A 24767-nucleotide genomic window follows, 5' to 3' on the forward strand; every position below is an offset into this window, starting at 1 on the left:
CTAAGTCTCTAACTCAATATCATCCAAAATCTTCAACATTGAAAACACAAATTATTTGTCAAATCTTACCGGAAAAAGATGGGCTTTTGATATCCAATATTTAAGACAAAATAAACATTTTACCATTGGTACACGAATCGTGTACCATAATGCGCTTCAGCCCCAGTTGTATCAAGAGACACATTGCCCCAAATCAAACGGCGTATGTAGACCGGAATAACCAGACGCTATAAAGTTGCACTAGCTTGAGACTGCTGGCTTATTTCGCCGAACATAACTGATTTGAAATTTGAGTAAAAACGGAAACCATTGAATGTAAATCAGTTTATATACATTCATATTACAGTATTATATGCGTTGCGACCCACTTTTGTCAATTTCTAGGTCCCAAATGTTAGCGATTTAGCTCCTTTAAGCTCTCAATTCATTTAGTTAATGTTACCAACGGGTGTCGTGTGCTAGGCAGCTGACGCCTAATGTTATATATTTATATGTATTATATAATTCGTAGATAATTACCCGACATATAAAACCAATGTGAGTGTTGATATACTGCCACTAAGTCAAACCAATAAGAAGTACCAGTTTGTTTGTGATTTTATGCCGTCAACTGAAGCAGAGCATGCTGAAATCTGGTACACAGTCACGTGGTATATTGACAGTAAGCTTGTTAAAAAATTCCCTGCAGTACAGAAAACAGCTGATATCAAAACAACGACATTACTAAATGAAGATGACACTGGTCTAACAAGTGTTGGTTTCCAGGTATTATACTAGATTTCATTAAGATGGGTTGGGGGATCACGGTGGCTAAGTGGGTAAGACGCTGGCTCGTTAGCCTGGAGATCGGGTGTTCGATGCCTGCATTGGTCGAGCACGTTCATCCAGATTTTCCGGCGTGGCTTCCCCTTGTCAGTGATGCAGGACGGAGGGTCTGACAAGGACAGCTGTCTAGTCGTTCGGATGGCGTGCACGTAAAAGATCCCTTGGTAGTGGGAATTCGATGTAAGACTAAGAGTAGGCCGTAGCGCCGCTGCCCGGGAAACATTTCCCTCATAGCACACTGTATGGCGTATCCCCGTCTTCATTAGCCCAGTTTAGGAGCAGTACAGTAGGGCGTTAAACCCCATTTCATTAAATTTCATTCATTAAGATGCATTGGTCACACTACATCATACTCTACTAACATCCGTGGACTAACTTTATCACACCAATGGTAACAGACAGCAAGTAACACTGTATCGCAAAATGTTTAGACTACTTGACTCTCGACCTCAAGTGAAGCCGGGATTGGGCCAATGTTGTACTGAATCGTTTATGTCTGCTAGAATGAACCGTGTAATTTGACAATATTATTAATGTTGGTTATTTACATTAGCTGTCTTTGATAAAGATGCTATTGCATAGTCTAAATTATTAAGCCAGGAAGATACCCCTTCCATTTATTAATACACGTTACATGAATCACTATTTCGTTTTAGATCCGATGTGGTTATTCTGTAAGTTACGATCTTGATTCAGAATTGAGTCGAAGAACAGACAGTGTAGATCGATTCATCGGCATTGAGGTAACATCTGATTTAAATAATTTTAATTAGCATATAGGAGTAATGACAAATTACACGATACAACTGGCGCTCGGTTGTATGATCACATAATGTAAATCGAAGTACGTCAACCGTTCCGCATTTGCCCGATGATGAAACTTACCACAAGCTTCTTGTCGAAAGTACATGAATTGGCGGAGCCTTGAGAGTTTCTAGAAGAGCGTCTCCTCAAGGAGAAGGAAAACAACAAAATAAGGATGAGTTCCTGGTTCAAAAAGTAATTGAATGACAACTTTTGGCCTCCATTAGGTTTTAACACTTGTTTTTGTAGATATTGACACCAGATCTTGACGTGCAACAAGATACGAATGCGACTATAGTTGTAAGACCAACAGTAGAAATTGGTGTTTGTAATGGTTGTAAGCTCGCGGTCAACTTAATCAAGCCCACGGAAAATGATGCCTGTCTGCCCGACCCAGTATTGTCTCGGTGTTCCATTAATTTAGATGCCAAGAACTCAATTAGAAATTATTCTATGGTTGTCATGCCCAGTTTTCCTACTTCCTATGGAAAAAAGTTTGCTGTACAGATTTTAAGGTTTAAAACACCCGAATACTTTTTGGATCATCCACTCTGGGCAAAATATGAATTTGGCGATGTTAGAGTAAGTACCATTATCTTAATGTAGGTAGTACCCGTCGAAAGTAATCATATTGTTATAAGAGTAACCATATAATTGAAAAGGAGTGAAATTAATTGAAAATGGAAATAGAAATGAAGTGTTCTGCACCTACCCGGCTAATGACAACGGGCATACGTCATGCTGCAGTGTCCTATGATTAACATATTGCCCGGACAACGGAGCCACGACCTACTCTTATTTTAATTCCATCTGCTAATGGTTCTTTTACGCGGACGCCAATTTGTACATCGAACCTCTGTTGTTCGTCCCCTGCCATCTATGTCGGAAGAACTTGAATTTTCTCGACTAACACGAGACCTCTAGCTTAGCGACCCAACGTATTACGTACTGAGCTACAGCGGTTCACAATAATCATATAATTCCGATGACTGGTTCATCAAAAAATTGATTTTGAATATGTGTATTACTGCTTCATTGCTGCCATATAATAAACATAGATAAAATCAACGTTTATTTGAATGTTAATACTATGCATATATTATATATATATATATACAACTCCGAGCTAATATATATATATATTTAAAATACAGATGTGACGTCATCCTTTCATGTTGGCGACCATTATTTCAAATAATTGCACGGGCAATGTGCCAAGCGTAACTTGTTAAAATAATGAACCCGAGTGACGTATTTCATTGAAAAGCACGTGCAAGTGTCTGTATTTTAAGTTGTTTAATGGTCTCGAGCTTAAGACATTGCGTAATATATTGTATTACTGCCCTCATGTTCTTACAATTTAAAATACAGATGTGACGTCACCCTTTGATGTTGGCGTACCATTATTTCAAATAATTGTACGGGCAACTTGCCAATCGTACCTTGTCAAATATTAGACTCGAGTGACGTATTTCACTGTAAACGCACGTGCGGAGTGTCTGTATTTTAAGATGTTTAATGGTCTCGAGCTGAGACATTGCGTAATATATTGTAAAAACACTCGGACCTGACGGTCCTCTTGTTGTTACAATATATTACTTAATGTCTCGCTCTCGACCATTAAACAATACATATATATAAACTAAATTAAAGAAAGACACCAACACACTATTTTAACGGCTAGCGCTTTATGTCCGTACTGAACATCATCAGGCTATTTTTATTTATGACAGATTATGTAGAATAATAGACGCGACGTCTTGGCGTTACTATAAAAATATCAAATGCAACATAATAATATTTACATATTTCAACATTAAGTAAATAATCAATAAAAAGAGAATATCCGGTTTTTTTAATTCTGGTTTGTACCTTTCGATCAAATAATTTTCTTTACATTTTAGCAAATCTTTATTTGAAAAATTCAATTTGTACAAGAGAAATACGTTGAATTTGCGATCTTTCATCTCCACATTTGAAGGAAGTGAGAATTCGTCTCAAGTTCGGAGGTTGTTTTAGACTATTGATCACATTTGTTTTGTTTATGATATATTTAAATTTTTCACTTTTAAATAACTATGGTAAATGGTAAACGTGATCAAATTATGGCCATACCCCGTTTTAATTTGTTATGAATAAGGGAGGTCGTGAAGTCATATTCAAAGGGAAATATGGCTGTTGTTGTATTGTTAAATTGTCTTACTCATAGGTGTACTATAAATGTAAGGTTGTTATTCATTATTGATCATTGCTTGATAAAGATACCTGTAAGAGCATGTAATAAACCAAGAAGTGGTAAATCCATAAAGTTGTGTTATTATGAGATGTTTCTTTTTTATGAGAGGGCAACATGAATTGAAATCTAAATACTGGCGCGTGCCATTTTCAGATAATGTTACTGTTACATCTAAAAAGTTAATTGATTTAATGTTTAAGAAACGTTTTGGTTTGAAATTAAACTTACAGATTGAACATTCATGGAAATTTTTCTTATAAATAGATGACTGTTTTATCATATTTGTTAAGGAAAATGTTTTATTAAATGGGTTATATCTCATGCTAAACTCACTAAATGAAAGTTCAAAGTTTTTTAATAGATAAAAAAACTCTGCATACTGCATGGTGTATCAACTGATGCAGCATGACAGGATACTATATATGTGACGTAGTTTGATTTTTGTACGGAGATATTTACTTTGAATTATTATTTTTACAAGTCGTAAAATATACACTTCAAATATCATATAAACCACCCCGAGCTCATTACCAACGCTATTTATACGACTCTCGCTTCTTAACATTTCGCCGGAACACGTAAGTACCGATAAGCAGTTTAAACATTTTAATTACAGGTTAGAGTCACAACTAATGCAGCAGCAATAGAGGGTAAAGTGTGTTATGCTGTACCTGATCCGCACATGTATACGTTTCGCGATATGTATGTACTCAATTTTTAAATTAAATTTATTGAAATATTATGACAGTGTATTTGATGTAATATGATGTATTTACTTGTCATTTCATTGCACCACTGGAATTATTTCCCCACAGGTTATATTCATGTCCGTTGGTAATTCATTGATTTGCAAGTTTATTCTTACTCCAATTCCATCTCGAATAATAAACAGGGGTTAAAACAGTTAACAGTTAAACGTTCTTGAAAACAATTGAAATAATAATGAAATTGATCCACTTTAAGCATTTCCATCGAATAGGCTTTCTCTGGGATAAACAAAAACGAAAATATTTTGAAATTAATGAATGAATGAATAAATGGCGAAATTATTAAATTGGCAATAACAAAGTGTATATGATTCATAATAAACGACCATACAGAAAAAAATGAATTCTTTCTGATAAAGATAGTCCCTTCGGTTCGTTTGGAAAGAAAAGTCTAGTAGTTCCATTTTGAGGTAATAATAATAATATATCTAAATTTATGTTCGCGCAACAATACTAATTAAAGTTTCTATTGCGCTAGACAAATTTTTCAATACTGGTCTTGGAAAGCAGTTGTTTTGTTGTTTCGATATGTATCGGCGGTATTGTCAATAGGTTTTTGTCAGACGACCTCAGTGTTCCGTTGCATGCATACGGTATCAACAAATCTGTAAGATATTTTGGTGACGAACCATTTAGAGCTTTGAAAGTAAGCAGGAGTATTTTGAACACAATTCTCTGCTCAATAGGGAGCCAATTGAGTTGTTTCAAGATTGGTGTTATGTGTTGGTACTTTCTGCTGCCCGTTAACAATCTTGCTGCTGAATTTGGGATTCACTGTATCTGATTGATTTTATATTCTGGTATATTGTATAGAAGTGCATTGTGTTAATCTAGTTTATTAGTGATGAGCGAATGAATAAGTTCTATATGATATGACAGGAAGTGAATAAGGAGTATTGATTTGTCGTCGTGGTTTCGATCCAACAGGAATCACCCATGCTCAAAAATATGACAGCTTATCTGCTATGTCACCACAGAGTAGTCACGTGCAGTAGTCACAAAAAGCCAGTATAAACGTTGAAAACAAACTACAGACATGGTAATACGTTAGATGGAACTGAAACGAAGGCCACTGGTGGCGTGGACCCCTCTAAGGCAGGGACCACGAATTCTGTGCCCCCCCCCCCCGCGATTACAAGAAAAGGGCCCCATGACCCTTAATCCGAGAAAGGGGCACCTTTGACATGGATGTAATCAGTGTGTCGGCGCCCATGCGGCACCCCATCAATCATCAGTGCTAGGGCAAGATCCCATTTGTTTTCTCTACTTGTACGCAGATTTGTATTATTGGTGTTTGTTTATGCGTGGAACATATTATTGCTATCATTGTGCTCGAGAGCGAATCGCAAATCACATGCCTTAAACTATCAGAGCCGGATAAAGATTTTATCGGCCAAGATACGGTACCCCCCCCCCCCCACCAGTAATATTTTCAAAAAATAAATATTTTTACAAGGCTAGCAAAAGGCCTGCAGCCAGAATTTCTTGTGTGAAGTTTCGCTTCTTGCAGCCCATAGCTAAACCAACTATACATTGTCTGAAGCTTATAACACCAGGAACACAAATCTGAGAGTTCCAAGATAAATAAAGTTCAAGGGAACACACGGAATTTTGGAAATCTAATAACGGTACATTAGGTACAATGTGTTATCTTTCTTTACGGCAAATATCAATAATTGTTATGCAGTATAGCCACTCCCATAAAGTATTAATTTGTTTTTGTCATATGTCTATTTTAATTAAAAAATTATACATTTATATATGCTTTATTTCAAATCAAATATTTGTTAGGAATTTAGTCTCAAATCTCATCTGAGCTAGACATTTACAGCTATACTAGAAGAAACACTGTTTTGAGAGAATTTATATAGGCTTTTGCCTGTTGTTCAATCCGTCCCATTCGAAGGTTTAGGCACCGTTCTTTCCAGACTGCACCTACTAACAAGAGAAACCGCACCAGAAACATTGGCGAAGTTGTCTTGTACAGAGCTGTATAAATGTTGTCAATATAAACATAAAAGAAAACACTTTAAGAGATTGAATTTGCTGTTTGTTCATGTAGTTATGATGACGAACGTTGTTGACTTACATATGGTTCAATTTTATTTCATTAACTCGCTTGCGCGTAGGAACTTTAGTGCAGTGGAAGGAAACAGGAGAACAAGGAGAAAAACCCACGACGTTGAGACAGGCGACCCTACTCTTTGTCACGTACACGCGCAGAATCAAAACCACTCCACTTGCCTCAATGACAAACTTATGATGCAACGCACCCCACCCCTCCCATACACACACACACTTCAAGGTATCGGGTGCTTTCGCCAATATCAGGTGTTATGCCAACTTAACGATATTCATCAAGCCCTGAATCGAGAATGTGCAAATATTTTTGGGGACCTCTCGGATTGGTCTTACTGGTGTTATAGTTTGTTTAGCTAAGGGGTCCATGTAGCGAAATTGTGTTTCTAAGCAATTAAGCTAGAACTATTGGCTAGTCCTATAATAACTGAAAATGCAAACCTTGGCTTGCGTTTTTTTGTTGGTACTTTTTTCAAACACAATTCTCCAAAATTTGTTTAATTCATCATTTACAATTGAAATAATTTTTCACTCTATCTCTGGGGGCTCTACAGCTGGCTAAGGGGATTTTGCTCTTGTCATCTTTGTTTGAAGAGAGTGGATGGATAACAACTGCAGAACCACTGTCCGAGTAAAATCTCCAAACTATATCGAAAATGCTCTTTATGTTCAAAAAATGCATATTGCTCGGTAACCTTGATGAGTTCGGGAAAGCCTTGCCAAGGACGCTATATGGCCTGAATAAGGTTCCCATAATCTTGTTATCATGTTTTCACCACATTTGTCATGGAGGAAATGTCAGATGCCTTACGCTAAATAAATATGTCGCCCTTGTTTTTCGCAGTGACGAATATTATTGGAATAAGGTTAAACGTCCCACTTTTCTGCACCAACCGGAATGATGAAGATGGACATACTTAATACAGGGAGGTCCTACAATTTACTATTATTTCGACTAATGAGGATGGGCACACCTTATTCGATATCGGTGGTGGCCGAAAAAGTTCTTCGGGAAATAGCATTGAGTCGTTAGGATTGGACGAAAAACTGAGGTCCGTGTAGTGTACACATTGCTGTGCTTTTAAAAAGATCCCGTGACAATTGGAATTCGATATAAGAGTAGGCCGTAGTGCCACTGTCCGGGCAAAATTTCCCTCATAGCACACTGCATGGCGTATACCCGACTTAATTAGTCCAATTCGGAGCAGAACAGTAGGACGTTAAAACCCATTTCATTTCATTTTGCATACCATTAAAAAGGTCCGAATAAATTTTCAAAATTGTAAAATATTTTCTGGCATATTCATATTTTCGTCTGAACTCTGTTTGGTGAGGGGTATTTAAAAATCAAAATACGCGTCTAAATACGAAATCCCAGTTATCGTATAATGCTGGCACATTTATGATTACATGATATAGAAGAGATAAAGCCCTCTTTCGTTTGACCAAAGACATATGTCGCTATGAGACAAAACCTAATTTCTGGGAACACACCACTTTCAATTTATTTTATTAACCATTATATATATATATAGAGAGAGAGACATAACACACATCGCGATTTCACTAACGCGGTCATCGATCGATTTTTCTGATTGTATATATCTTTGCTCGATTCTCCTTTTTTGTATGGTAACTTATTGTATGCCAGGTTGATTTCCGCTCATGTCGTCATAATGTTCCGGTTCGATCAATTTCAAGAAATGTTTTTGGAGAAATGTTTTTGGAGAAATATTATTGAAGAAATGTTCTTGAAGAAATGCTTTACAAGATTTGTATTTGAAGATTTGTATTTAGAAATTTGTTGGTTTTTCGTTGTATGTCTATGGTAAATGTAAATGTAGATTATTTTTTTGATTTACTAAAATAAATTTTATCTTTATATATTTACTAAAATAAACTTTATCTTTATATTAAAATAAAATTAAATTAAACAAAAATACATTTTACAAATCTGATATGACAAATGTCTGCGTTGTAAAACAAATATTGATTTTCAGATACAAATGTTAATTTTAGTATACAAATGTCGAAATACGACAAGAATGAAGAAATAAGAATTAAGGACTATGAATTAAGAACTAAGAACACTGAATAAAGAGCTGTTTGGTTTTCCATAGGAAAGTACCCCAAATCTCATCTACGGCGATGTAATTTTCAAAATTGTCTGGGGTCGATCCTCGAAAACTCTTCACTGGGGTGCATATGAACGAGACGCGTCGGCTGGCTGATCCCTTCATCCGACTCTAGGCTTATTGTTTATCGAAGAGCATAGATCGGTGACATTTTAATTTGACATATTTTTGTATAATATCAAACGGAATTAAATAATTGTTAGACCGATATTCCTAATATAGATTCACCTGTCAAAATATTGTACCTTAAAAAAACGCATAGGGGTTTTAAATAAATTATGTAATAAAGACAATACATCAATGCCCTTTAAACTGAGTTGTTAACATTATGGAGATTGGATTAGGTTGTGTTCTTTTTCAAACTTTCACAAGTTTTACACCGATTTGTTTTGGCTTAAACGTGCATAATAAACCATTTTAAATAAAAGAAAACAGAAAAGAAATATGCCTGTTCATTGTAATTATTTATCTTTTTTAAAGACCATATGAACATCAATATCAAGGCATTTACACCATGTATCGAAATAAGGAATGGACACAAGAGGTGAGTTGACAAGATAAAATCTTTCTAAAGTCTACTTAATTATTTTCAATACTCTCAGTTTTTATGGGGTTTTTATTTACAATTTAAAGAGGTCTAAGAAGATGCTTTATAAATTTTATAAAATGTTGGTAACCTCGATTAATTTGGGAGGCGGGGGGGGGGGGGGCGATTTTATTTCGAGAGTGGAGGAGGGGTTCATTTTTTTTCAAAAATCGTACATGTAATTCAAGAAATTATTTGTGTTGATACTTAGAATTTATCATGATTTGGATGTTGTGAAATCCTGTTTTGTTTGAGAAATTAATGCTTTTTTTAATTTCGAGAAATAAGTTTTATAATTTCGAGAAATAAGTTTTATAATTTCGAGAAATTAATTTTATAATTTCGAGAAATTAATTTTATAATTTCGAGAAATTAATTTTATAATTTCGAGAAATTAATTTTATAATTTCGAGAAATTAATTTTATAATTTCGAGAAATTAATTTTATAATTTCGAGAAATTAATTTTATAATTTCGAGAAATTAATTTTATAATTTCGAGAAATTAATTTTATAATTTCGAGAAATTAATTTTATAATTTCGAGAAATTAATTTTATAATTTCGAGAAATTAATTTTATAATTTCGAGAAATTAATTTTATAATTTCGAGAAATTAATTTTATAATTTCGAGAAATTAATTTTATAATTTCGAGAAATTAATTTTATAATTTCGAGAAATTAATTTTATAATTTCGAATAATTAATTTTATAATTTCGAATAATTAATTTTATAATTTCGAGAAATTAATTTTATAATTTCGAGAAATTAATTTTATAATTTCGAGAAATTAATTTTATAATTTCGAGAAATTAATTTTATAATTTCGAGAAATTAATTTTATAATTTCGAGAAATTAATTTTATAATTTCGAGAAATTAATTTTATAATTTCGAGAAATTAATTTTATAATTTCGAGAAATTAATTTTATAATTTCGAGAAATTAATTTTATAATTTCGAGAAATTAATTTTATAATTTCGAGAAATTAATTTTATAATTTCGAGAAATTAATTTTATAATTTCGAGAAATTAATTTTATAATTTCGAGAAATTAATTTTATAATTTCGAGAAATTAATTTTATAATTTCGAGAAATTAATTTTATAATTTCGAGAAATTAATTTTATAATTTCGAGACTCACCTTTATAATTATTTTATAATCTGGATAAACAATCTGATTAAAACAATGTATATCAATAATACATCAAAATAATGTATATCAATACCTGCTTGATATTACGGTTGAAATAAGATAAATATTTCGAAGGTAGATTGCACACTCCCCCCACTACCGAATGTCAGGGATGACTGAAAAACTTCAGTGTATATAAAAGGAATTACTTGAATGGAGTCTTTCCACAGTTTAATTTGTGGGCAGATTACTATGTGTTTCTTTACTAACACAACACAACACCCACAGGTAGCCTTAATATTAGACCTGACCGGTGCGACACCCACTTGGGGACTAGGGGAAAAAATGCTATTCTCCAAAACCCATTGGTTGATCTACAGACTACTGTTATTTCCTGTGATGTATTCAACATTTTAATGACAAGTAATATTTTATTTTCGTGAATCTTTTGGTTTTAACAGTTACAGATACAGACCGAACCATGTTGGCCCGGCTCCTCGGTGACATGTATTTGTGGTGTTGCCGTATCTATTGGTAAAGAAGTTTATGTTATAGAGCACTGTTCAGCCGACTACTGGAAAATAGGATATACCCAATGTGATAAAACATCTGGCGTTTCTTTAATAGAAGTTAAAAGCGTTGGTTCAAGTAAATTCAAGGTAGGTGATTTACAAAGTCTTTAGGCCCATTCAACTGAGTATTACCTAAGTAACCGTATATGTTGATTTATTTTGACAATTTTACGTTCATTAGTTTTACCTAATAGAAATAATTACGCACCAAAAATAATTCAATTCAGTACATTATTTTTTTTACCTAAATCAGAGAAGTGTATGTCCTTTTATCTTTTAATTATAAATTCACCACAGTCAATTCGAAAACATATTCAGGTGTATTTAATTCGCAAATAAAACGAAGATATTCGTTGCATTAAAATCACCCATCGTGAAAATCGCCACCATGCCGGATTTTCGAATATCGAATTCGACTTTTTCAAGTAATTATTTATGTTGATTCTTATACATGTAGTTATTTATTTGTGTTACTTCTGATACATGTGTCCATCATTAAAGTGTTCCTTGATAAATGTAATTTTAATTTACGATTAACTGAACGAATATGTATAACACTATAACTGCCCATTTGTTGTATTGATAGATTCGTCTTCCAAGTTCGACAACTATCTCTATCGCTAGATATGGCGGACAGATGACGGTGCATGTATTTCCTTCCGTTGCTGATGAGGTTTTAGCTGATGGCTTGTGTGGTAATTTAAACGAAAATGTTTTTCGAAAGAGAAATGGTGCCGCGGTGCCATATAAAAGATGGGGGATGCCGACATTTTCTGACTCCTGGAGGTAATTATAACCTTCACAATCAGTAATCCATATCATTAAGATTAAATTGTAAAAACATATATATTTGGTTAATACAACCGGGGTCCAAGTGGATCTTCCAGGGGTGAATGGCGGGTGTCAGGGATGTACTGGGGGTGTATTTTTGAGGAGTTCCCCGAGATTGATCGCCATGTCAGTGGTGTACAAAGATCCAAAGCGACCCAAGCGTGATTTATGGGTAAAATTGCCATTGGCGACACGTAATAGCACTAACACGGATTGTCTGATCGCCAGCGTCTGGTATCACGTGATTCAGTCTAGAACATGAATGCAGCTATATATATATTAATAGAAACCTGGCGTTTATGGTCTAGAGGAGATGAATGAGAAGTTTGGGTCTCGAATGGGGGTGAACGAATGAAAAGGGTTGGGACATACGGTCCTAGAGCTTTGTTTTACAAATCAGTAACTTGGATTCATAATCATGTCATGTCTAATTCAACCAAATCTGTATGTTATAGCGTAGAGCAGGATGGGGTTATCAGTCTGTTCTCAGATGACGTCACCAAGCTGAACGCTGTTAATACTGGTCTCTTCATTTGTGATTGCAAAGATAATGTATGTAAAAATGACAGGAGGTGTGGCCAAGTAGAAGTAGAAAAATTCATATCAAAAAGTACATGTAATGTAACTCTTGATCTGAGAGAAAGAAATACAGTTAATATTCGCAGGAGGAGTGTCACTAGCCGCAGTCACACTATTATCAAACGACAGGTACGTTTATTAGTTCCCTACCAGTCGAATTAGAGTATATCTGAAGTTTTTGTTTTCTTGTATTTTTATCATTTATTAAACTTAGCAGATTGTTGAACATATAGCTGAGTTTTTGCTGAATTTTGTTACTGAATTGTGAGCCTGGTTTGATCAACCAATCAAATTGCTTATCTCTGCTTACTCTAAGCAGAAAATGCTCATCCTTGAACAACTCCATCCAGGCATTGACCTAATAAACACCTACACCAAGTTATAACATTCTACCCCAATTCGAAAGAGAGTTATTGTGTTCCAATAACAGTGCGCAATAGTTCAGGATGTTGCTGCAATAGAAATACTGACCATGTTTTACGATCGGTCTATCACCAAATTAAATAAAAAAAAACAGTCCAAAATCCGTGGTTGATATCAAAATATATGCTTTGGGGCTAACTCAATCCTTTTTCATACAAATTTCTGCGATTAGTGATATCGCAATATGGGAGGGGGGAATTCAAGATGGCGGTCAGTTTTGAATTTTACATAAGGGTCAAGAATGTTTACCCGGAACAGAAAATGTTCATTATCGAACTTAGTCAAGGTAATGATGTAAAAAAACAACTATTCACCAAATTTCATCACTCGCACTTAATTAGAACTAAAGTTCTGGTGTCCCAAAGCATCAACCAATCAAATGGAATATCTCTGCTTACACTGAACAGAAAATGCTCATCTTCGAACTCCACAAAGACATTGACGGACAGACCGACAGACAGACAGACGGACGGACACATTTTTATAGTCCCCTGCTTTCTTCGACTGGCGGGGGACAAAAAGCAAAAGAAACAAACCCACCCTTGACACGTACACACGTGAGACCCACACTATGACTCAGTGACATAATTCTGATCTATAGAGAACGTTATACCAATTGGTCACCCAACCTGACCTCAATTTGAATGAAAAATAGATTGTTTTTCAGGCTGAAACAACATGGACAAACGGATGGACAGAGAGTTCCGCAAAAGATTATTGCAATAGTGTATTTTTAAATTCCTCGATAGTTCAGATTTGTAAAAACATCCCTAATGTAAATCTACAGGGTGCCTTGGACAACTGTATTTTAGATATTAAGGTAAGAATTCCCTTTTGTTAATTTTATAGGTGGGATGTATTAGGAGACAGTAGCGTTATCTGTAGGTTGGACAGCAGCACGTTAATAACGATGGCTGGCTGAATAGTTTTAAACCCGAGAAGGGTAGATTAATTGGGTTGAAACAAACTTTTTCTTCCAACAAGTACAACCATTGAATGGTTCATGGACATAAGAACTGTATTTTTATTATTGCCTTGAGACTTTACAGGATGAAGTGCATATTGTGTTGAAGGCTGATCGACGATTGACCATTCGACATATATTGCCAGTAGCATAACAGTAGGACGTTAAACCCCATTTCATTTCATTTTATATTGTCAATGTTGTGGGCATCTCTCATGCCAGGGTTGTGCACATTATCGCCAACGAATGACACAAAATTCTGCTTGATTGGTGACAAAGCTATTGGCTGCGAATCAGAAACGTGCCAGATTCCCGATGTTCCGTAACAATGGTGTACCGTTTTGAAACATCCCTATAAATTCTTGGCCAAATTTGACTCTGTCTGCAGACTTTCACCTGTTTCCAAAAATGAAAAGGAACTAGTCCGTCGTCATTTTCCCTCTAATCATGACGTCATGTCAGCTGAGAACGACTTTTTTAGGGTGGCCGAAGAAAATGCTTTCCTGACCGCCATCCAAGCCTTGCCCGTGTTCATTAGCCCAGTATAGGAGCAGAACAGTAGGACGTTAATCCCCATTAACGATAAAAAGTTGATTTTGGCGATAATGTTTTGGGGTACTTCTGATCCTTTCTGAGAAGTGGCGGAAAAAAACGCTTAAAATTCTTATCACATATATATTGCCGTTGAGTGTCTGGTTCTTTATTTTCTTAGGGTCAATGACCCATCGGAAAAAACACAAACACACAACATATTAAACAAATATACGCAATAAAGATATATATATATATATATATATATATATATATATCTATACAGTATGTTTATAAGGTGTACAACAACAGTTAGAGAGGGGATTATATTTTAATGATAAGTTCCGATCTTCTCTTTTTGGCCTGAAATAGAAACCGGCCCAGATTCTCTAATTCTGTGGTGTTCTTAGAAGCAAGAAGTTGTATTAGTTTATAGACACTTGGGTTTTTACTATAATATTGCCTTATAAATTTATTTCGTAGGTCTTCGTATCTGGCACAAATATGAATAAAATGATACTCGTCCTCGACATACCTGCCTTTCTCGATATTTAAATTATGGCTAGAAAGTCTTAGTTAGATAAAACTTGACTGTAAACTTATCCACAATATATTTGGATATACGACATTTTGACGATTCACTGATTGTTCCATGGCATTCTTGTTAAAGAATATCAAACAGACGAAGTTTTATTACAGACAATGTGCGGTTAGAATTTTCAAAACCATTATTTTTCCAAATATTTCCTAATCCAAGCCTATCCAGTTATCATTGTTTATGCACATATATTGTTGTAACATCCTCTAAGAATTATATTATCGGTGTTAATTAACTTTAACCAATATTTGAATATCCGAATTGTTCTTTTAAATATGGAAAGTGGATATCTACCCAATTCATAGTATATCATAGTATTGCAATAAAATCACAACCACTTGGCGGAATACTATCAATTAATCAGCTAGCCGAAAATCCAGATAGTGTCACTGAGTAATACTAATCAGTTGTAAAAGATTAGCGATTCGTTGATTGATAATTGCCAATGATATATATGCAGCCTTCCCTGATAAGTTTATTTGACATTTCGTTTCGTCTTTAAAAAGATCAAATTTTGATAGTTTAATTCCGTTTATGTGACAGGTAAAATATACATAGATATTGTTGTTTGTTTCGAATCACAAAATAACAAACGACCTAATATATACGCAAAACCTTATTTTAATTTTGGCGCGTGACGAAGATAACAGGAAACCCGTATAGCTATAGGGGCTTCCTTGATGATCAAGATTGACGGGGTTTAACGTCCACTCGACACAAACTAGGTCATTTCGGGAGGACTCGGAGAAAACCCACGAGGTTGGACAAGCGACCCTACTCCTTGTCGCGTACAACCGGGGATTCGAAACCGCGCCAGTTGACTCAATGACAGGTCGTATGATACAGCACGCACGTGCTAACCATTCGTCCATCCAACCCCCCGTATTGCGTGAGAGAAATATGTAACACTATCTTAGTGATAATAGAGATCAGTTTAGTAAATATATGATTTATTTACATCCAACCCCCCGTATTGCGTGAGAGAAATATGTAACACTATCTTAGTGATACTAGAGATCAGTTTAGTAAATATATGATTTATTTACATCGGAACAGTTACATTACAACAACAATACAGGAACTACATCAGGACGGTAATAACTATATTAAATCCACCAATCTGCCCCTCTGAAAGGCAGCGGGTAAGTCCATACGCCTGTCTCTCGTCTCGACCCCGCCCGTGTCTCCGTGTCTCTCTAACTATCAGCAAACCCTTGTTTATATACGGGTCGACAATAGATAAGACTCATGAACATATTTGGTATTGTCTTCTTATCATGTGATAGTATGATTACTGACCAGTGCGTATTCCTTTGAAGTCACGGAGCTTGTTTACAGATCATATGTAGTTTGTAAATGACATATGGGATTATTTACATGTTTAATTAGATCATAGCCAGTTCGTGCCTTACCAGAAGTATATACAGTGTTGAACAGTCAATATAATACATTATCAAAACCAGCTTAGGTCAATAAGTTGTATGCACCTAAATGATCGTTCAATTCGGTTAAAGTTATAGAGTACTTTGTCACAAATATTCCAGTTAGCGGCCAAAATATATGAACATTTTTTATATAACAAATATGGCGGATCAAATTTGTAATACGATATTCGTCTTCAGTCGCCCCCCCCCCCCCCACGGAAACCTACAGAGAGATATAATAGTCGACAAAATAGCAAACAAATGACATGGCCCACTTTAAACGGATACAGCTCAGTCAATTTGTTTTAAAATGAAGAATATGGAAATAATAATAACTTAATTTTCATAATATCAGCATTGCGACTCATTCTGCCCGCACGGGTCACAATTATGTTCGGTGTACATGTCTTTGTAAAAACAATAAGTACATTTATTTATAGTTAGCGGGTGACACAAGTTTTTCACTGGTTGCCATGGAAACCATAACAGCCTCGTGTTTTAATGAAGTAAGTTATGATACCAGATTTCAACAATCAACACCAAACCAAACATCCATCTTTGATCAGATTAAAGAAGTAGCCTGTCCAGCAGAATGTTCTCAGCATGGTACCTGTAATCAAGGTATTTGTACCTGTGAAGACGGGTTTGGAAGCCTAGATTGTTCAATGTCGCTCAACATCCCTCCTTTGTTAGATCACGTGACCAATGATGGATACTGTGATTCTATAAACAGCAACTGTTTAGAGATTTCAGCATTTGGTGGAGACTTTGTTGACACTGATTCAATTCGTTGTAAAATACGCACATTTCAGGCAAGATAAATCTTTTTTGAAATAAAGAAAACATATATGTATTTCTTTGATCTTATTCAAATGTGTAATTATTTATTGTCTTTAAATAGCTAATTAAGAACGTACACTCGTCCGTTCATCGCGCTATTCTTTTAAAGAGTTTGATGGGCAGGTTTGTTTTATTGTGATGGAAATGAAACTTAACTCCCTTTTCAGCTGACTGAACAAGGTTCACCAATATTCAAAGAACAACGAATTGCTTCACCAGTCTTCGAGAGTATTGGAGAAGTGATCTGTCCTTTGCTGAAACCTGACTCGACGTCATCTATAAAACCAGAAGTTGAGTATGGAATAGTATATGGTGTTTCAGTGAGTAATAGTGGTGACATCTTTAGTAACGAGAGTCTGGCAGTGGTGTATAACTCTAGATGTCAACAATGTAACATAGTTGGAATTCAAGTACAGTGTTCATACAAGGTATGTTTAATTAAACTGCTTGTCTGCTTCGAAGACGCGTGTCTACTCATATGATCCACCACATGTTTCAAAGCGTGTTTGTGTTGTGCCGTTTTTATTCCTTAGCGGGACTAATAATTATAGAATTTATTACCAAGCTGATTTCAGACAGTAGACTAAATTGGATTCGTTTCGCTGTTCCGCTAATTAGAACTGAACTGAAATGAAATAGGTTCGAACGCCCTTCTATTCAGTACCTCATGGGCGTATAATGAGGGACAAATGCCATTCAGCGTACTATGGTTGAAAGTGTAACCTTGCAGCAGCGTTGTTGTTTATTCTACTTCGAATTTCAGTTGCCAAGGAGGTTACTTACACGTAAACGGGGTTTCTTTTTTTCGACCCACCCGAACGCCTAAACACTTTTCAGCCAGGCCCTGGTACGCAGAACTAACAAGGGGAAACAACGCTGACAAATCAAAGAGAACCCGAGACCTCAAAGTCATTGGGCTAGTGCCTTACTCCCTGCTGGGCCATCGTGATTCCCACAAAGGAATTATTCGTACGATTAAAGCCAGACCATTACACACACAATTCGGATCCTGACTATTCCTCCATTTATATGTCTTCACTTGTGTTGTGCATTAAAGGGAATATTAAGTTTTTCTGATTTCCGAGAAAATTTAAATTATACATCTTATACATTTTTTAACAATCCTTTTTAGGGTGATTTTTGTATGTCTGAGGGAGAATGTTATGAAAATGATGAAAGACACCCCGCGTATACCTGTTATAGCTGTTCAATAAATGGTGATTCCAGATCGTGGAAATATAACCAAGGTCAGATATTTCAATAAAATTTAGGCTTTTATAATGTACCATCAATCTGATTAAAACACAGATCCTATTTCGTTCGTTTTTATAGTTCAACATTTCGTTTTACTTGTCTTTACTACACTAGGATCTGGAAGAGTAGTTATCATTGGTGTGTTCTGGATGATATGAGTGATTAACCAATGAAACGGTCTGTGACGGCGACTTCTTGCACTTTTAATGTACGGAACTGTGGGTAAACCACTAGTAACGTCAACGTTGATTGATTAATTAATGCCTGACGTCATAGTGTCAAAAGCCGCTCGTTTGACCCCTGGCGTGAGCTCCCACTATAACTTGTAGTGCAGGCCATCGAAAGTATAAATAAAACGAAACGAAATATAGATCTGTATTTTAATCAGATTGAGTATCGTGTTTCGTAATTATATTAAAGGACAATGTTGCTGTCCACCGATAATACGGCGTCCCCTGAGAGGAAAAGGGTCGCAAACCATCGTGGTATTTTCACACAGTGACGTGAGTGCGGGAGGACCTCGCAACACCCAAATAAACCATACTGACAAAGCCCACAAACAATGCTAGCAATTAACAACAAACGTATATATCAAATCAGGTGATTGCATGATAACTAATGCAGTGATAATCTGTAGTCAACATTTAGATGATCGCTTCACGCGGGGAGAGAGAGAGAGAGAGAGGGAGATGAGATAGATTAGAGAGTTTAGAGGGATTAGAGAGAGAGAGAGGGGGGGGGCTGGTATTACCGTATTCGTGAGGACATGTGCACAGCATAAGTGCAACACTATTCGGACATATATCAAATCAAGTGATTGCATGATAACTAGTGCAGTGATAATCTGCAGTCAACAGTGAGATGATCGCTTCAAGAGGAGGGAGAGAGGGGAGAGGAAGATGAGATAGATTAGAGAGAGAGTTTATAAAGATTGTAGAGAGAGTTTAGAGAGATTGGAGAGAGAGTTTAGAGGGATTAGAAAGAGTGCGAGAGAGAGAGAGGGGTGGGGGCTGGTATCATCGTATCCGTGAGGACATGTGCACAGCATAAGTGCAACAAAACTCGGACATGGTCTCAATACGGTGACCTTACTTTCATTCCCCCTGATTGTCCCAATAACGATCTGTGATAAAACATTCTTCGACCAATCCCCCGTCAAGCCGGTTGAGCGTTCGAGTTGTTCGTGATTTGTATCTGGATAATCTTACTAATGATGACGTGATTAGCCAACCGTTGCTTAGTACTAACTAAGTGAATAATTATTGACCATGCGCTCTCAATCGGTAATAGTTGGTCCCGTCTCATGTGGCAAATTCCACACTTCCTGAAAATTGGTTATATTACGGTAAGTATTAATTTAATATTTTGAAATGTTTTGTAAGCATTTTCACACTTTTATAGTGAGGTAAATGGTATGTATAGGAATGGGTAAAACCAAGTACAAAAGTTTGAACCAGGCATTTTAGGTAAAACCGGTCAAGGTTATCTTGACCTTTGCCGTGTCGCTAATATAGACAACCATTGTATTTTTTAATTGCGTTATTGGTCAGTATGCCAGCAAGTTGCTGCTGTTTTGCCTGTTGAAAAACACCCCAAAAAATGTTAATGGAATACCATTTCAATGGGTAACATCTATGAAAAGCGCGTTAAACCCAATTTCATTTCTCTTTCCTGCTGTTTTACTATTGATAACTTTGGATGATCAGTTATTTATATTGTAAACATCTATATTCTTTATCCCTTTCCCATTGCAGTGAAAAACAATGCCACACAACGGACATGTTGGTCAGAAGAAGAAAAATAAATCACTTGAAGAGGAGAAATGTAAATTTGCGGAAAATTAATGACCAATAAAATATTCACAGGATTTTTCTATGCTGTTCCATGCACTACTATCTACAAGGGGTTTTGCATATTCGATTCATTAAGCATGCTTCAGCGATTGTACTTGGTGCTCTGAGATCCCGTACATTTGGTGCCTAGATTTGCTCCTGTCTGTGTAGTTAACGATATAGGTCACGGTGGTGGATTTGCCCTTTGTGCAGTCAAGGTTTCGAATCAAGCTTGGGCCCATAGTTTAAGTCAGGTCCATATCTAGAATGGTTTTGGGGGCTGCACCGCTGCTTGTCGGTTTACTATGGTACTCTCCATTATCACTTACTTCATTGCACTATATCATTTAACAAAGACGTGTTGTCCTGATATGAACCATTAAGCGTTGAGTTGACATTAAAACCTGCAAGTGGCTTTCCCGAGTTATCACATTTGATAACTGAAAACTTTATACTGCATTTCTAACTATCCCAAATCATAACATCATGTACGAAATATTAGAAAAATAAATTTACACGACCAGTTTTAAACCTTTAAAAGTGAAAATACTACATGTGTGATAGAACTGGTTAAACAGATTCCGAATATTTTTATACACCCACATTTTCATGTGGACGTATCATTATTCATAAGCAAGGTAACTATATGTTTCTCAGTATTTGTAGGGTAAAAGCAAAGATTCGTAGACGATTTGTCAATCTTGTTTGATTTGTGTCAAAAATCGTTCATCTATGTAAGTTATTGGATAGTTATTGTAAGTCAGTGTTATGAGATGTTAACCATGTTATAAGGAGTATTAATTCGGGCTTCAGAGTTACTTAGAGTTATTGCCGCCGTGTCGTCATCTTCTTATGCATGCTGTACAGCTTCTACGTGTTTTGGGACATGTTTGAATTTTGTTTGAATTTTTAGGGTATATTGGCGATGAGAATATAAGATACCCAATGGCACACGTTACTTATCACACCTTGGGCTAGAATGATAAATAGAGTAAGGGCGAACCTGTAAATACAAAAATTGCAATTATTCTGTAAGTAAACTTCACCGCGGGCACAAACCAGTGTGATTAGCGTTGCCATGTCAAATTGGTATCGAAGGGAGCAAGAATGCGAAACCTAATTTATGTCTTCTATATAATGCAGGTGCTGACTGTCCAGACGTATCGACAACAGAATCAACTGGTCTTGGTGATAATTTATGGATAATTGTTGGTGTATCGGCAGCTGTTGTTGTCCTGTTGGTGGTCGCAATAATCGGTTATATAAAATATAAAAAGTAAATTATAAAAAAAATATAATATTTTATTTATAAAATTCGGAGTACTAGGCGGGCCCTATATCTAAATATTAGGGCAATCAAAGAGATTACCCTGCACATAACCCAAACGCAGCACACCTCTAAGAATGCTGCATATATAGGGCCAGACAATAGCAATATTATATAGTACCTACAGTTAATTAATTTCACCCTAAAATAAATGAACATGTTTCGATAAGATTTAAATAAAAATTAAGTCATCCTCCACCTGGGGCTATTTTATGCTTATTTACTAGCATCTTATATTTGAATATCAAACAAATCTACTGTAGAGGTAAAATAATATGAAATGTTATATTTCAGACGACATCTACCCAAGTCAACACCGGAACCACCCAAGCTGTATATGAATTGCTGAAGTCAAATTAATCATGTTGGCTTCATCTTACAAGTATATCGTTTATTCGTGAAAACTTACGTACAACTCCTGGAAAGAAAGAAAAACTAATTAAATATAAGCAACTTTATTATACTTAATAATGGCCCATTTTTATACTCAATAATATAATAGCCTATTTTTGTCCCCCGCCTTTCGAAGAAAGCAGGGGACTATTAAAATGGGTCTGTCTGTCTGTCTGTCTGTCTGTCTGTCCGTCACACTTTTTGGGACACAATAACTCTCTTTCTAATTGACATAGAATGTTCAAACTTAGTGTAGGTGTTTATTAGGGCAATGCCTTGATGGAGTTCGAAGATGAGCATTTTCTGCTTAGGAACACAATAACTCTTCTTCTAATTGAGCCAGAATGTTCAAACTTGGTGTAGGTGTTTATTAAGTCAATGCCTTGATGGAGTTCGAAGATGAGCATTTTCTGCTTAGGGTAAGCAGAGATAAGCAATTTGATTTGTTGATGCTTTGAGACACGATAACTTTAGTTCTAACTAAGTGAGAGTGATGAAACTTGGTGTATAGTTTCATTACATCAATATCTTGACTAAGTGCGATAATGAGCATTTTCTGGTCAGGGCAAGCAGAGTGATAAGCAATTTGATTGGTCGAGACTTTGGAACACAATAACTCTCATTCTAATTGAGTTAGAATGTTCACACTTGGCGTAGGTGTCTATTAGGTAAATGCCTTGATGGAGTTGGAAGATGAAATTTTCTGCTTAAGGTAAGCAGAGATAAGCAGTTTGATTGGTTGATGCTTTGGGAACTTCAGTTCTAATTAAGTGAGAGTGAGGACACTTGGTGTATAGCTTTATTACATGAATACCTTGACTGAGTCATACTGTACGCAGCGACCCATCTACGTCATACTTCCCAGAATGTGACACTGCCCTGAGTTCAATGATTAACATTTCGAGCTGACGCTAAGCAGAGCTAATCGATTTCATTTGTCGATGGTTTGGGACAAGATAATTCCGATTCTATCTAATAGAGAGTGATGAAACTTAGTGTATGGTTTGATTGCTCGATACTTTTGAAAATGTGCGATTAATTAATATGTGTCATCTTTTTATTTTGGTATTTCGGCGGAGGACATCAGCCTCACTGTTGGCTTGTTATACTCAATAATAGCCCATTTTTATACTAATAATGGCCCAGTTGTATACTCAATAATACCCCATTTTTCTACTTAATAATAACCCATTTTTATACAAATAATGGCTCATTTTATACTCAATAATACCCTATTTTTATACTTAATAATGGCTCATTTTTGTTCACATTACTACCGGTGTTATTATATTGTATCATAATAAAATGTTAACCTTGTTACCAATTTCTGTCTCGTGTTACCTTGGTCCTTCTTCCATGGTCTAATACCCTGGTGTTCCATAAAGAACATACATTACTCATAGCTCACTTGGTCAAGGCGCCGTGGGATTATAATATAAGGCCTTTATCCATGCAAGTCAAGGATTCAATCGGCTGGTTCAGCTCATAGGCATTCTCGGGTTAATTCAGTTGGACCCACCAACGACCATGCGTTATGTGTAGGATAAAGCACGAGGCGGAGGTTATGCTGGGGAAAGAAAGACTGAAGAAAATAACCCGAGAAAAAGAAAAACCGAGGCCATAGGCCGAGGGTTTTCTGTCGAGGGTTTTTTCTGAAGTCTTTCTTCCACAGCATAACCGAAGTCGAGAACTTTATATTGCTTATAAACCGTCTATGTTTACATGTACGCAAGATGAGAATATCCCATAATTCCCGCAAGAAAAACCTTATATCATGTTTTCTTATGAAAAAAAACCCTACCCTGGAAGAATAACCCATTGCAGGTTTAAAGAAAAACTTTCAGAAGAATAACCCCGTATATATCCAAAGCCGCCCCCGACTTTCAGACCGAAAGTTATTCCGGGCATAGAATATACCCCAAAGATCAAAGAGATTTACCGTTACAGGTTTATAAGAATGCCAACTATATGTCATTTGCGCACTGCTGTTTAACGTTTAGGTCTGTGACATTGGCTCGCTAACCTGGAGGTAACGTGTTAGATCCCTGCGTTGACTAAGAAAGTTCATCGGTATTTTCCCGGGTAGTTCCCCCCTTGTCACTTGTGCAGGACCCAGGGACTAGCAAGGGACAAAAGTATAGTCGTTCAGGAGGGACGAAAAACCGAGTTGGAATTTGATATATGAGTAGGGATTTGTAGAGGACTAGGCTACATGTTATCTTAGTTACTGCCACTGCTGCTTAATAAAGTCACGCTTTACGTTTTTCCTCATCATACTGAGCGTCTGGTTTAATTGACTGGATTATTTACCTTTTTGTTTTTTCGACTGGATTATTTGACTCATTTTCGTAATTTTATCGACAGTATTATTTGACTGGTTTTACCGACTGAATTATTCGAATGAGATATTTGACTGGTTTTATCGACTGGACGAGACCATAAGAAGACGTCTTGTTATATTCCCATCCCACCCCCTGACTATGAGCATACTAAATCCATACGGAACTTGGGGAGGGAGGGGGGACCATGTACTGACTACTTAAGTATTGCCCAAATACCTAATCATCAGGCTACGTTTGTCCGAAAAATCGATCTTGAAATTATTTGGCACGGTGGGGGGGGGGGGGGTGA

The 24767-nt window shown here is 36.0% G+C and overlaps 1 protein-coding gene and 1 long non-coding RNA gene across 2 annotated transcripts; both read left to right on the top strand.

Moving 5' to 3' along the window:
• The first annotated feature begins 508 nt into the window (after nucleotides 1-508).
• Nucleotides 509-17311, top strand: LOC126831687 (von Willebrand factor D and EGF domain-containing protein). The gene is made up of 10 exons (XM_056103242.1): nucleotides 509-765; nucleotides 1482-1568; nucleotides 1879-2211; nucleotides 4482-4567; nucleotides 9327-9390; nucleotides 11030-11227; nucleotides 11727-11926; nucleotides 12427-12679; nucleotides 13641-13793; nucleotides 16931-17311. Exons 1-10 carry the CDS (start codon nucleotides 601-603, stop codon nucleotides 17309-17311), a joined length of 1920 nt encoding a protein of 639 aa, XP_055959217.1. The 5' UTR covers nucleotides 509-600.
• A 220-nt stretch (nucleotides 17312-17531) lies between these two features.
• Nucleotides 17532-23453, top strand: LOC130014370 (uncharacterized). The gene is made up of 4 exons (XR_008789353.1): nucleotides 17532-17758; nucleotides 18463-18577; nucleotides 21560-21692; nucleotides 22038-23453. It is a non-coding gene; the product is annotated as an uncharacterized LOC130014370 (long non-coding RNA).
• Nucleotides 23454-24767: the final 1314 nt, after the last annotated feature.

This window comes from Patella vulgata, chromosome 9 (genome assembly GCF_932274485.2).
Source record: "Patella vulgata chromosome 9, xgPatVulg1.2, whole genome shotgun sequence".
Lineage (NCBI taxonomy): Eukaryota > Metazoa > Mollusca > Gastropoda > Patellidae > Patella > Patella vulgata.

Coding starts and splice junctions, on each gene's coding strand:
- LOC126831687 (XM_056103242.1), top strand. CDS start 601: ATGCCGTCAACTGAAGCAGAGCATGCTGAAATCTGGTACACAGTCACG. Junction 11,228..11,726: donor TTGGTTCAAGTAAATTCAAG/GTAGGTGATTTA, acceptor TTGTATTGATAG/ATTCGTCTTCCAAGTTCGAC. Junction 11,927..12,426: donor ACATTTTCTGACTCCTGGAG/GTAATTATAACC, acceptor TGTATGTTATAG/CGTAGAGCAGGATGGGGTTA.